General features: G+C 39.1%; 1 protein-coding gene across 5 annotated transcripts in view; it reads left to right on the top strand.

The window, feature by feature from the left end:
- Nucleotides 1–3,408: 3,408 nt before the first annotated feature.
- Nucleotides 3,409–13,956, top strand: part of Uchl3 (ubiquitin C-terminal hydrolase L3) — a 41,966-nt gene continuing 31,418 nt past the window's right edge. For 4 of the 5 annotated variants that reach the window (XM_048341234.1, XM_048341235.1, XM_048341238.1 and 1 more), the window contains exons 1-3: nt 3,434–3,520; nt 3,638–3,649; nt 13,509–13,637. In XM_048341234.1, coding sequence (XP_048197191.1) covers nt 3,479–3,520; nt 3,638–3,649; nt 13,509–13,637 — 183 coding nt within the window. In that variant the 5' untranslated portion in view covers nt 3,434–3,478. Of the gene's footprint in view, nt 3,521–3,637; nt 3,650–13,508; nt 13,638–13,956 lie in introns of all 5 variants that reach the window. The other variant, XM_048341237.1, reaches the window with a different exon arrangement.

The raw sequence follows: 13,956 nt of genomic DNA, 5'->3' as shown, positions 1-13,956 counted from the left end.
CTTCCAGCAGTGGCTACCAAAATAGCAGTTATGACTAAAGTCATTTTTACAGGAGCATGAATGAACTAAGCCCGAGTTCATAGCAATGAGTACTCATAGTTATGAATACCTCTGGCTCTATACTTAGTATGTTTAATTGCCATTTAACATGTCTTTTAAAATTATTCTGTGATTTGGCATGACAAAGAGCAACCAGTTATGAGATTAAACATGATGACAAAACAGTGGGTCAGGTGCAATGAGACATGCCTATAGTGTCAGTAAGTGGAGGTATTTCCAAAGTGAAATACAGGTTAGCTACCTGGGAGCTTCTGGTCACATTATTTTCACCAGATGAGCAAATACCTATTCTTGCTTTCTGTGTACTACTTTAGAAAGACACAAGATAAATAGTAGACTCATTGACACTGAACTATAGGCAACAACATGACAACTCAATGCCTGAATAAATCTTATTTAAACAAATTTTTTATAGTACATCTTAATTTTTTTTTCCACTTGGGAATAGTGGTAGCACTGAAACTGTGCTCTGGTGCTATTCCGATCAGTAAATTCAACCAACAAAAACACTAAGGGGAAAGGGGATGTAACACTAGACAGGTAATGAAAAGGACACTAACATTTTTACTGTGAATACTGGAACAAAAAGTTGCCTTGTTCAATCTCAGCTGGATATTCAATTTTTTGGCCACTCTATGCATGTCTGTACATGACTGCAAAAGCGCTTTAGGTGTCAGTTTGGGAGTTAGAAATAAATTTTAGCAAGAGGAGAATTCAAAATGCAAAATCTACAATTAATGAAGATGGACAGAAATTGATCTCCTGCTAGAGAAGATTCCATAGTAGTATGGCAGAGGATGTAAATAAAGGGAAGGCTTAAAATATTAGGGCCAGTGATGCTGAGTCTTAGGCCCCATATACAACTTACTAAAAATCTGCATTGCAAATTTGCTATGCTTATGTAAGTATTCATACTGATGTTTACAAGCACATTCAAATCTGAGAAATTTTACCCTTTGTGGTAGGAAGGCCATCCATGCCAGAATATGGAGATTAAAGTGTATCAAGATGGAAGGCAAGCTATATTTGTAAAGTCATCACGAGTCCAAGATCCAGCGCATGTAGGACAACCTCTCCATGTTGAAAGATGCAATTTGCATCTTGTAATACCTATTAGTAGGAAAGAGAGCACTTGATGGGTCTCACAGACTTTTAGAGGCAGCACATACCACACTTATAACTCAATTATTTGGTGGTATGGAAGGATGCCATTTATTTTATGTTTTATTTTTCTGATCCTGGGACATGAACTCAGGGCCTGGGCTCTGTCCCTGAGCTTCTCTGTGCTCAGATCTTCCACTCTACCACTTGAGCCACATTGCTACTTCTGGCTCTTTCTAAGTAGTTTATTGGAGATACGAGTCTCACAGACTTTTCTGCCCAGGGTGCTTTGAATCACAATCCTCAGATCCCAGCCTCCTGAGTAGCTAGGATTGCAGGTGTGAGTCATGGGCGCCTCACTGAAGAATGCCATTCTAAGTAAGAATCATTGCTGGAGTGAAAAGTATATTGATATTTGTCCCTATGTCTGATTTGATGGAGTTAGAATTGTCTGTTGTATTATGTGGAGTATTATTCAGGCCATGGAGGAGAATCAGAGTGTAGAAACTCAGCGATCTGGAGTAATTGTGAAACTTACCTCCAGGGATGCCACTGTGGACTAGTGAAGACTAAGAGCCTGCCTGTGCATCTCAAGGGATTTTTCAAGTATACCTGCATATGATAAGCCAACCATTGCCAGATTTGCGTAATCACAATGGTAGATGGATATAGCAACAATCCATCAGGTAGATAAAGAGAAATAGGAGCCAATGGGTTGGAAATACAACTGAAGTGTAGGAATAGTAGACAGAGGAACATGGCTGGGAGAGTTTGAAGTTCTCTAAGAAAGGAGTACTCAGCATAATGGTCTTTTCTGTGCTTCCCAACTGCTTCCTCAAATTTCCTCTTCTGTATGAAGAATAGTAATATGTATTCTACATTATGTAAAATTTCTGGGGACATGACCCATGACTCTTGCTCATCAAAGGCATAACCCATTAGAACAGTATCTCTTGATAACTACTGCTTTAAATCTCTCATTTTTTCCCCCTTGAAATTATCTCACATTCTTGGCAAATAATATTTCCATGTATTTGATCATCACACAATCCTAAAGAAAAATGTTTTTAGTGGTGCTGGGTATCAAATCCAGGGTTTTATGTATGCTAGTAAAATGTTCTACCTTGGCTCAAGCCCCATTCCTTTAATATTATTGAGCAACTACTATGTAATCAGGCCCAGAGAATCAATGTATATCTCAGATATTTTATATGTGTTTTCCCTGTTTATAAATCTCTCCGATCTCAGGCTTAAGCCCCATTCCTTTAATATTATTGAGCATCTACTATGTAATCAGGCCCAGAGAATCAATGTATATCTCAGATATTTTATATGTGTTTCCCCTGTTTATAAATCTCTCCGATCTCAGGCTAAAGCCCCATTCCTTTAATATTATTGAGCATCTACTATGTAATCAGGCCCAGAGAATCAATATATATCTCAGATATTTTATATGTGTTTTCTCTGTTTATCAATCTCTCCTATCACTTGTAACTAGGCTCTATCTCCACAGGCTACTTTCCCTTCTGCAGAGAATTTTCCTACTGGCCTGGCTACTACCCATTACTATCTACTAAGGGTTCAGTCCAGGAATCCACTTTCTCTAAGAAGCCTTCTTAGATACTCTCCCCCTTTCGTTGTTCTTCACTACCTGTAAATTCACCCCCATCACTACTATACATGTACCCTATTGTACTGTGGCTCGTCAACCTTTACTGTAGGGTTTCTTGCCAAGAAGGGCCGAATATACACATATATTTCCCACTCTGCCAAAGCAGATAAGCCCAACACATCACTTCTGCACCCTTATGATGGAGCATAGGACCACAATTCCAAGGAATCGTCCTGTGGCCTTGTTGCATTTTGATGACCAGTGGACCTTGTACCTCCTTGCAGAGTAAGACTCAGCTCGCGCCCCCTAGAGTTTCCTTCTGATACTGCAACGAAGGGAAGGCGCCAGCAAGCACGCGGTCTAAGGCCAGCACGTGGCGCATGCGTAGAATGCAAGCGCTCAGTTTGGTTAGGAAGAGTTCAAGCGTGAGGGGAGCTCACTGTGAATTTAGATTTTATTTTTTCTCAAAACAAAGATACCATTCCCATTTCTCCTTAGTGTGTATATTAATTTAAAATATAAGACTTAGAATGTCTGGTTGTGCTTATCAATGCAGGGGTGAAGGCCTGCTGAGGTCCTCTGCGTCCTGTGACACCCCTCCGGCGGAGCGGTGGTTTGGGCCGTCCCGGGTCAAGGCGCGCGGGGGCGGAAGCGGCGGCGACGGCGGCGGCTGTCAGTGGCGGCGAGGGGCTGGGCGGAGCGGCCATGGAGGGTCAGCGCTGGCTGCCGCTGGAGGCCAATCCTGAGGTGAGCGCGGCTCGGATCCGAGTTCGGGGGTCCCGGCCAGGGGCAAGAGGGAGCCAGACTCCCGCAGCTAAGTCCGCGCGATTGTGTCATAAGTCGTGTTCTCTTGTGTCGTTTCAGGTCACCAACCAGGTGAGTGAGATGTTCGTCGCCGGGGACCCCGGAGTCCTTGCCGCCTGCCTGGGCCTGCTTCCCCGCCGGCATCGCCACCGCCTCCGCCACGTCCCCGCGTGTGGTGTGTGTGGTGGGGGGAGGGTGTAGGGGGTGTGGTGGTGGGGCGTCTGGAGCTTAATTCCGTGGGGTCTGGCGGGTCCGCCCCCTTTGGGCCATCGGGGACACCTGGCTCCTGAGGTGCCCCAGGCTCGGCCTGGGCGCCGACGCCAGCCCGGTACCCTGGCCCGGGCAGCTTTTTTCCCACCCCGGAGGCCTCCAGGTCTGAGTTTCCAGGGAAGGACTCCTGCCTCACACCTTGTGTTCTGGTCCCCTCCCTCTTCGCGTTGACTTGGCCAGTGCTGATTCCATTAATTTTCCTCTCTCAGCATCTTCGTCTAGGGTGACTAATTTGCCAACCCTTCACCTGACAGCCAAGCTTGGCAAACTCGCCCACCCAGTCTTTGTAATGCCTTCCATCACCTGTACTGTGAAATCTCCCTCCGGTCCTCTCTTGCCCCATCGGGTCCATGCGCTTCCCTGCCACGCCCCCTTCCTTTTCTTGGTGGTTGGAAAACCTTACTTTTTATACAGCTTAGTTTAATATTTCCCGCGTCGTACTTTGCCACCCCACACTTTCCAAAGTTTGCTTGGAGTGCTGGAGGTTGGGAGGGATGTAGGGACATCTTTCAGCCACTTTTGAGTTGCTTGTCTTACCCTGTTTTTAAAATTCTCAATAGCTCGTTTACTGACTACTTAGTTTTATCACAGGATATGCTCGTTACCGTCAACCACTCTTCTCAACACTAAGGAATAAAAAATTATTATGTACTTAAAAATGTATTAGGTACTTTAAGGATTTTTTTAGGCTGGGTGTGGTGGCACAGCACATGCAGTAATCCCAGTATGTTTTCAATTAGTTCTCTGTCTCCTATTATTACCTTTAAGTAGTTGTACAAAGGAGTTACCATTTAACAAAACAGTTTTTAAATACAGTATATCTTGATCAGTGTTACCCCTTTCAACATGTTTTCCAGGGTTTGCTAACCCTGCACTCAGTAGGGAGCAGCAAAGAGAATCATGATGTTTAGGCCAGTCTGGGTTATATAGCAAGAGCCTGTCTGAAAAAGCCAAAATAAAAATATAAATTAGCTTTTGGTTTTCAAAAATGTAGGTAGACTATCTTAATGTTAGCCTTTGTTTCTTATTTAGAAGAAAATTGTATATGTGATTATTATCCCAACTTTTTATCCCCTTTGTAATCTGCAGATGTACATAGTTTAAAATGAAGCACTTATGTTGTATATTAGTTATTCTTTTCTTATTTTCTATGGATGCTACCTTTGGTTCGTCTATTCTGTTCCATTGATTAATCTGTCTTTCTTTTTTTTGACCAGTACCACACTTTTGATTACTGTAGTTTGATAGTAAATCTTAATTGTGGTGGATACTATGAATCCCAACTTTGATCTTTTCCAAAATTGTTTAGGTACTTGGCTTGTGCCTATAATCCTAGCTACTCAGTTTTTTTGCCTTTATGAATTTTTGAATCAGCTTACCAGTTTCAATTCAAAGCCCTGTTGTAAACCAGTTCCTGATGGTTCATGCCTATAATCATAAGAAGCTGAGATATGAGAATGTCTGATAAAAGACAGCCCCAGTAGGAAAATCCAAGAGATTCTTTAATTTCTAACTAACCTTCTGAAAACTGCAGGTCCTGTTGTGATTTTGGTGGTTTGTGTGTACAATCTATAGGTACACTTTTGGAAAAGTATCTTAACAATACTGACTCTTGTAATCTATACAGGAGGTATGCTTCATCCTTTACATAGGTCTACTTTAAACAGGGTTTTGTAGTTTTAGTATGTAGCTCTTGGGCATACCTTGTTTATATTTGTTTCTGAGTGGCTGACAATTTTTGAGTGCTGTTGTAAGTTGCACTTTTAAAAGGCTTTGGGTTGCTGTATAGAAAATTTCATTTAACATTAAAAACTGAATTGGTATATATTTGCAATGGAAGAGGGCTTCATTTTTCTATACAAAAGCCATGTGCTCTTTGAACATATTTGCCCCCTTTATCTTCTTTCCATTTATCCCCTTCTTCTCTCTCCCCTATTCAAACAGTGTTTGGTGGATTTCACTATGTTGTCATAAAATGTGTGTGACATCCTTTAAATATATTTTTCCTCCTTCCCCTTCCTGATGGTCCCCTCCTAGATATACCCTGGTACTAATCATGATTCATTACCATTACTATTGTTGACATCATCATTTTAGGCCTATACAAGTGAGTGACAGCATGACATGGCATTTGAGCTTGGCCTATCTTGCTCCATCTGGAGCACAACTAACAACAACAACAACAACCAAAAACCAAAAATATATTGGTTAAGTTTACACCTTATTTTGGGGGACCATTATGAATGAAATTGTTTTCCTGATTTTCTTTCTCATTCTATTTATTGTTGGTATATGAGAAAGCTACTATAAAAAGCTGTGTTTTAAAATGTTATCAGATACACTGCAGATATATATAATATATATATATTTAATGGCATAATATAATCTGCCCAAGAACTTCTTATTCACATATTTTTTTCTTTTTTTAAATTTTTATTAATTAAATTTTGTTGACAAGGTGTTATGCAAAAGGGGTACAGTTACATAATAGGGCAGTGAGTACATTTCTTGTGATATCTTACACCCTCGTTTTTCTTTCCCTTCCCTAGATCAGGTAGGCATATATACAATACCCAGTGTACCAAAATCATATACAGTAGCCACGTGGCATACGCCAAAGGAAATTCACCTAGAACTTTAATTATAACGTCAACAATAGAGTTTGCTTATCCTTGTCTTATATGATCATACATATATAGGTTTTGAGCTATTGTGATCTTATTCACGTATTGAAACTGACTTACCATTCAAAAAACCAATCAATGTACTGGGCACCTGGCTCACTCCTGTAATCTTAGCTACTTAGGAGATTGAGATTGGAGGATCCCACTTCTGCTTTCAATTAACCAGCAAAAGCTAGAATTGGAGGCATGGCTCAAGCGGCAGAGTATTAGCTGTGAGTGAAAAAGTCAGGTGAGAGCTCAAGGCTCTGAGTTTAAGTCCCAGTACTGGCGTGCGCACCTGCGCACGCACACACACACACACACACACACACACAAATTAGTCATATCAGTAGGCTAAAAACAGAACTTTCCTAATGATATATTGTTTTAATGAATATAAATTCATAACTGTAAACATATTTTGTGATTCAGCTAGTATTTGACCTCATTTGATGTTGATAAATTGAAAATTATTCACTCATTTCTTTTTTTTTTGGCCAGTCCTGGGGCTTGGACTCTGGGCCTGAGGCACTGTCCCTGGCTTCTTTTTGCTCAAGGCTAGCACTCTGCCACTTGAGCCACAGCGCCACTTCTGGCCATTTTCTGTATATGTGGTGCTGGGGAATCGAACCCAGGGCCTCATGTATATGAGGCAGGCACTCTTGCCACTAGGCCATATCCCCAGCCCTCACTCATTTCATTAATATTTTGAAAGTATGTTTTATAATACCAATTGTCTGAACAGAAATAGTATGCATTGACGTTTAAGAGATTTATTGTTTTGTGCTTTTGATCCAGTGGAGATTTGGGAGTAAACAAAGAAGCAAGTAAATCATTATAAGCTGTTATAGGAACAATGAAAAAAACAATGCTTTTATGGAAACCTAATAGATTGGATAGTGACAGGAGTCTGAGTCCTTTCTGATATGACATAAACAGCAAAAAGATGCTACTCAATATTTGTATCTAATGTCTGACATGCTTTTATATGCTTCAGTTTTAATATTTTTTCTTAATTGGCTATGGTGGTGTGTATATATGTGTGTGTGTGTATATGTATGTGTGTGTGTATATATATATGGGTGAGGGTGGTTGTGTGTGTATGTATCTGTAATCTGTAATTTCAGCACATGGGAGGTTGAGGCAAGAGAATTGAGTTTGAGGCCAGCTTGGGCTACATTATATAGTCTCACTATATAAATTTGAGGGACAGCTTGATCAAAACTGAGCACAGGGCTGGGAATGTGGTTTAGTGGTAGAGTGCTTGCCTAGAATGCATAAAGCCCTGGGTTCGATTCCTCAGTACCACATAAACAGAAAAAGCCAGAAGTGGGGCTGTGGCTCAAGTGGTAGAGTGCTAGCTAGCCTTGAGCAAAAGAAGCTCAGGACAGTGCCCAGGCCCTTAGTTCAAGCCCCAGGACTGGCAAAGAAAAAAAAAACTTTTTGTTTATTAAAGAAATAATGTGCTCTTTCCTCTTTCTTTCTTTCTTTCTTTCTTTCTTTCTTTCTTTCTTTCTTTCTTTCTTTCTTTTCTTTCTCTCTTTTTTTTTTTTTTGCCATTTCTGGGGCTTGAACTCTGGATGTGGGCACTGTCACAGAGCTTTTGTGCTCAAGGCTATGCTCTGTCACTTGATCTACGACTCCACTTCCAGATTTTTGGTGGTTAATTGTAGATAGGATTCTCGTAGACTTTTCTGCCTGGGCTGGCTTTGAACTGTGATCCTCATATCTCAGCCTCCTGAGTAACTAGGATTATATACATGAGCCACTGGAACCCAGTTAATAATATGCTTTTAATAGGAGAATGTGCAAGTATATAAGGCATAGTTCATTTTGAGCATTTTTTTTTTGGTAATTGGTTCTTTATTCTCTTAAGGTGTTTTATACAGAACAGAGAATAGAAATGAAAATAAATTTAATGACTTATTTGGAGACTTAGTAAACTCCAATAGTGATGCCCATTCTCACATTTTCTCTTTCTATTTTTGTATTTTTTGGAGACAAATTGCATGTAGTAACTTAATCCTTACAACAATTTTACAAGACTGGGAATGATTACAAGAAATTAAGAAACTGAGGTACAGATAGATTTATTTCCCTTGGTCTTAGAAGTGGAGTATTTGATGATTAAGAGATTTATTGTTTTGTGTTTTTAATCCAGAGGGAAGTATTTATTTTAATTGTGGCTCTGTAGTTTGTAGTTGGGACCTTGTACTTTCTAATCCTCTCCTCCTGAGCCTGATGTGCCAGACCCATCCCATCTTCTTATTTCATGAACCTAATGGGATCATAAGATACCTGGTAGTTATATGTTTCACTGACTTAGTGTGGACTAGTACTATTTTATTCTGTAATGCTGCTTGGTCTTGTATAAGACCAGGATGGGCTCAGGCTGTGGGGGGCGGGGCGGGGGTGGAGGGAAGAACAAGGAAAAAAAACTCACTGGGTACAAGTGGAGTCTGAGTTCTGAGGATCATGGTTCGAAGATAGCCCAAGCAGGAAAGTCCATGAGACTCATCTCTAATAAAACTACTCTCCCCTCAAAAAAAAAGAAAAAAGCCAATAATGAACCTGTGCTCAAATGGTAGAGCACTAGCCTTGAACAAAAAAGCTCAGTGACAATGCCTTGGCCCCCAGTTCAAGCTCCAGGATTGAAAGGAAAAGAATAAAAAGAAATCTCTCACCTCCTCTGAACTCCAGATATCGGCATCATTACTCATTACTTCCAGTCAGTATCCTGACTATTCTCAACTATCCTGTTTTGAAGAGGCCATGGTGATGATTTCTAAATATCTCCTCTGATTGGGCACTGGAGTTTGCACCTATAAATCAACTATTTGGGTTGCTGAAATTGGGGGAGATTATGGTTTCAGGTCAGCCCAGGCAGAACATGTCTGAGAGATTTCATCTCAGTGGAAGAAGCTGGTGGTGGTGATCTATGCCTGTCATCTCAGCTATGGAAGAAGTGGCAAATAGGAGACCACTAGAGATCAGAGAGGGGCTGGGGTTGTAGCACAGTCATGTCGAGTAAGTGCATACTTACAATGTGAAAGGCCCTCATATGTGTGTGTTTCTGTTTTTAATGTTTTCCTTCTTGACATTCTGTACAGATAAATAATTCTCCCTAATTCTCCTCTTTACTCATTCATCAGTTTATGGGCACCTAGGCTGATTTCATGTTTTGGCTATTGTGAACAGTGCTGCTACAAACTTGGATGTTCAGGGGTGTTGACTGTACACTGACTTACATTCCCAGTGTATCCTCAGGTTTGTGGGGGTTGTTTTGGGGGGTTTTGTGTGTGCAGTGTGTGCGCTCGTGCGTGTGTGTGTGTGTGTGTGTGTGTGTGTGTGTTTTAAAGAACGTCATATTGATTTCCATTGTAGTTGCACTAGTTTGTATTCTTTTTTTGTTTAACATTTGGAACTCTTTACATACTCTGGGTACTAATCCTTTATCTGATGAATAGCAGGCAGATTTTCTGCCGTTTTGTAGGTTTTTCTTTTGATTCTGGAAATTGTTTCTTTTGCTGTTCAGAAGCTTTTTAATTTGATGAAGTCCTATCTTTAGTTCTTTTATGATATTGGCCAATGTTTTAGAGGCATTATGAAAATTAGTGAGCTAATGAGTGAGAATACTTTCGTTGCTTTAGTACTCAGAATTTAAACTAGCCAGAACACTAATATGAGAGGTTCCCTTTCTTCTGCTTGATATAAACAAGATGGTTTTATGTAAGTGTGTAGAGGTGATTTTCTGAGTGAATATATAGATAATTTTTGAATAGTTGGGAAAGATTTTTGGAAGCACTGTGTTATTTTAAGACTACCATTTAGATCTTCTTTTGGTTTTGTAAATTTAAGTAAAAATGTATATTCTATAGATTTGTAACTTAAAAGTTATATATAACTTTTGTAAAAGAACACATTTTTAAAATATGAAAAAACAAAATGTTGAGTTCACCCAGGCATATTGCAGCTAACAATATTTAGAAAATTCTTAGGTTAATTACATGTAAGCTTTCTTCAGGAGGAATGCCCAAAGTACCTTAAAATTTTTATTTTCAGGTAATTATAGATCAATAGGTAGCATACTATATTATCCTTTATCTTTTTGTTGTTGTTGGTGGTGGTGGTCATGAGGCTTGAACTCAGGGCCTGGGCACTATCCCTGAGCTTTCTTTTTTTCTAATAGTTCTGAAGATGTTGACAATAATATCCCTGAGCTTTTAAAGCTCAAGGCTAGTGCTCTACCTCATATAACTAGTGAAGATCTCCCAGTCTGTGGGCTTTCTATTTATCTTGCAAACTATGTCCTTTGCCATGCAGTAAGTCTTGAGTTTGATGCAATCCTATTTTTCCAGCCTTACTTTGATTTGTTGTGTTTCTGGATGTTTACTTAGGAAATTTCGACCTGTGTCAAGGTGCCTTAGTGTTTCTCCTATCTTTCCTGTAGTATTTTCAGGGTACTTTGTCTTAAATTGAGGTCTTTATTCCATTTGGAATTGATTCTGGTGCAAGGTGATATGTATGGCTCTCACTGTGTGTTCATTTCTGTGTCTTTGATTCTATTCCCTTAGTCCTCAGGCCTCTTCATGTGCCAGTATTAAGCTGTTTTTAGACTTTGAAGTTTGGTGTTGATATTCCTCCAGTACCGTTCTTCCTGCTAAGGATTGTTTTTTGCTATTTGAGGTCTTTTATTATTCCATATGAACTTCTGGATTGGTTCCTCTATATCATTGAAGAATGTTGGGATTTTGATGGGTATTGTATTGAATTTGTAGATAGTTTGGGGCAGTATTGCCATTTTCACAATGTTAATCCTCCCAAACCAGAAGCATGGGAGGTTATTCCACTTCCTTAAGCTGCTTTAAGTCAAATGCATCTTTATCATTATCATTCCTTTCATCATTCTCCCCAATTCCTCCTACCTCCTCTCAGTTTTCTTAGTTTTATAAGATATGCATTGAATATTATGACAGCAACCCCCTACCCACATCATTTGTCTACCCTCTTCCCATTGACCTTCACCTGCATACACATCTTTTAAGACCATTATCCTGGTAGTCATTTTGTTAGACTGTGAGGCTTTGTTCTTTGTTTTCTGTGTTGATCCTGGGGCTTGAACTCAGGGCCTGGGTACTTTCCCTGATCTCCTTTGCTCAGACTAGTGCTCTACCACTTCTGCCACAATTCCACTTCTGACTTTTTGAGTGATTAATTGGAGATAAGAACATCATAGACTTTCCTGCCCAGACTGGCTTTGGATCATGATCTTCAGATCTCAGCCTCCTGAGTAGATAGGATTGCAGGTGTGTATCACTGGCACCTGGCCCTGTGAGTTAGTTTTTCTAAAGAATTATACCACTTTCAATTCTCTCTACAAATACCATACTTTGATTAATACTTTTATGTACATTTGTATTCTACCCTTTATGTATATATTTATAAATTAGTTCTAGCTTTCATATATGAAAGAAAATATGCATCCTTTGTCTCTCTGAGCCTGACTTATTTCATGTAACATAATTTTCCCAGATCTATCTATTTCCTTGCAAAAGTTGGAATGTTTTTCATAATGCATAATTTTTTGTGAATATATGCCATATTTTCTTGATCCATTTGTCTATTGAGGAGAATTGGGGCTTATTCCATACCTTGGCTTTGATGAATAATGCAACAGTGAGTGAACATGTTTGTGCATGTGGCTTTAATTGTATCTTGATTCCGGTTTTTTGTTGTTGTTGTTGTTTTTTGCCAGTCCTGGGGCTTGAACTCAGGACCTGGGCTCTGTCCCTGAGCCTCTCTGTGCTCAAGGCTAGAGCTTTACTACTTGAGCCACAGCACAACTTCTGGCTTTTTCTGTTTATGTGTTACTGAGGAATCCCAACACTAACTGTATCTTGATTTGTAATCTTTTGGATAAATGCCCAAAGAGTGGCTTTGCTGGATTATAGGGTACTTCTATGTTTAGTTTTTAGAAGAATCCCCAAACTACTTTCCAGAGTAGTTGCACCAATTTGCATTCCCACCAACAGTGCATTAGGGTTACAGTGATGCATTTTAAGTATGACCTTTGTTTCCTATATTCCCGTTTCTTAGCCTATCATTTAAAGCCTCATTTGTGATGGTATATAGTCATCTATTTCTTTCAGTATAAATATTTATTATTGTAATTTTTCTTTTTCTCATTATGATAAATTGTTGTCTCATATTTCATTTTCCAATAAAATCATTAGAATTTTAAAAACTACTCTCATGCCCAGAGTTCAAGTCCCGTGACTGACAAAAACAAATAAATAAAACTACTCTTATGTGGTAGTAGTTTTACAGATGTAATTGAGGCAGTGAGATTGAGTAGGTTTCATGGTGTCTATACTAGGGGTCAAGAGGCCTGTGTTTACTTCTGATTGCAAGCACTTTCTGATATTCACATAAGGGGATTGTTTCAGATTATATTACTTTTTGTTCATTGAGACTTAGTTACCTATCTTTAAGTTTCTTTAAATATTGCTTTTGGTATACAAGGTAAGCTATTGGTCTAAATAAAATCTGTTAGATAAAATAATTCATTGTTTACTACAACTTTATATTCTGCCTAATCAACCTTGATATGTTTGTTGAAACCCTGTGTTACACCAAACATATAATCCCAAAGAAATAGATTTTGAAAAATGAGGTTAGTTTCATAAAATATAAGCTTTAAATGTTACATGACATAAGCTGCTCTCTTCCCACCCTACTCATGTTAAACATACCTTATTGTACCTCCCCAAATTTTTAAAATCTACTTGACAAATACAGACTATGTGTATACTTATCATGCATACTTGCGTTTTGTTGTATACTGATTTTCAGAGTTCTATTGAACATCAGTAATACTTGTATTACATTACCTTTTATGTACTAGATACATGGTACATACTTCTAGATCATTTCCTTGTTAATATTTTACTGGTTTCTTTTTATCTGTTAACATTTTACTGCTTTTGTTCTTTCATTAGTTTCTCAAACAGTTAGGTCTACATCCTAACTGGCAGTTTGTTGATGTTTATGGGATGGATCCTGAACTTCTTAGCATGGTACCAAGACCAGTGTGTGCAGTATTACTTCTCTTCCCTATTACAGAAAAGGTAACTATTAAATAGGAGGTATAGTTTCCATTAAATATAAAGTTTTTTTTTAATTAAAAATGCAATCTTTGGTCTGGAAGATACTGCATACAATCAGGAAGTCTAAGAAGTGAGGAAAATTTAATGTTTTGTTAAAACAAGTGATGTGTAGAATTTTATAGATTAGCCATAAAGCCCTAAGTTAGACTTTTAACCTCAGATATTTTTCTTTTATGAAATATGGTTCGCCATGTGCTGATGGCTCATGCTTGTAATCCTAGCTACTCAGGAAGCTGAGATTTGAGGATCTGGGTTCAAAGCCAGCCGGGGAAGGAAAGTC

Source organism: Perognathus longimembris, chromosome 3 (genome assembly GCF_023159225.1).
Source record: "Perognathus longimembris pacificus isolate PPM17 chromosome 3, ASM2315922v1, whole genome shotgun sequence".
In the NCBI taxonomy this organism is placed as follows: Eukaryota; Metazoa; Chordata; class Mammalia; order Rodentia; family Heteromyidae; genus Perognathus; species Perognathus longimembris.
The sequence above is the reverse complement of the archived record's forward strand: the minus strand, read 5'-3'. Positions and strand labels throughout refer to the sequence as shown.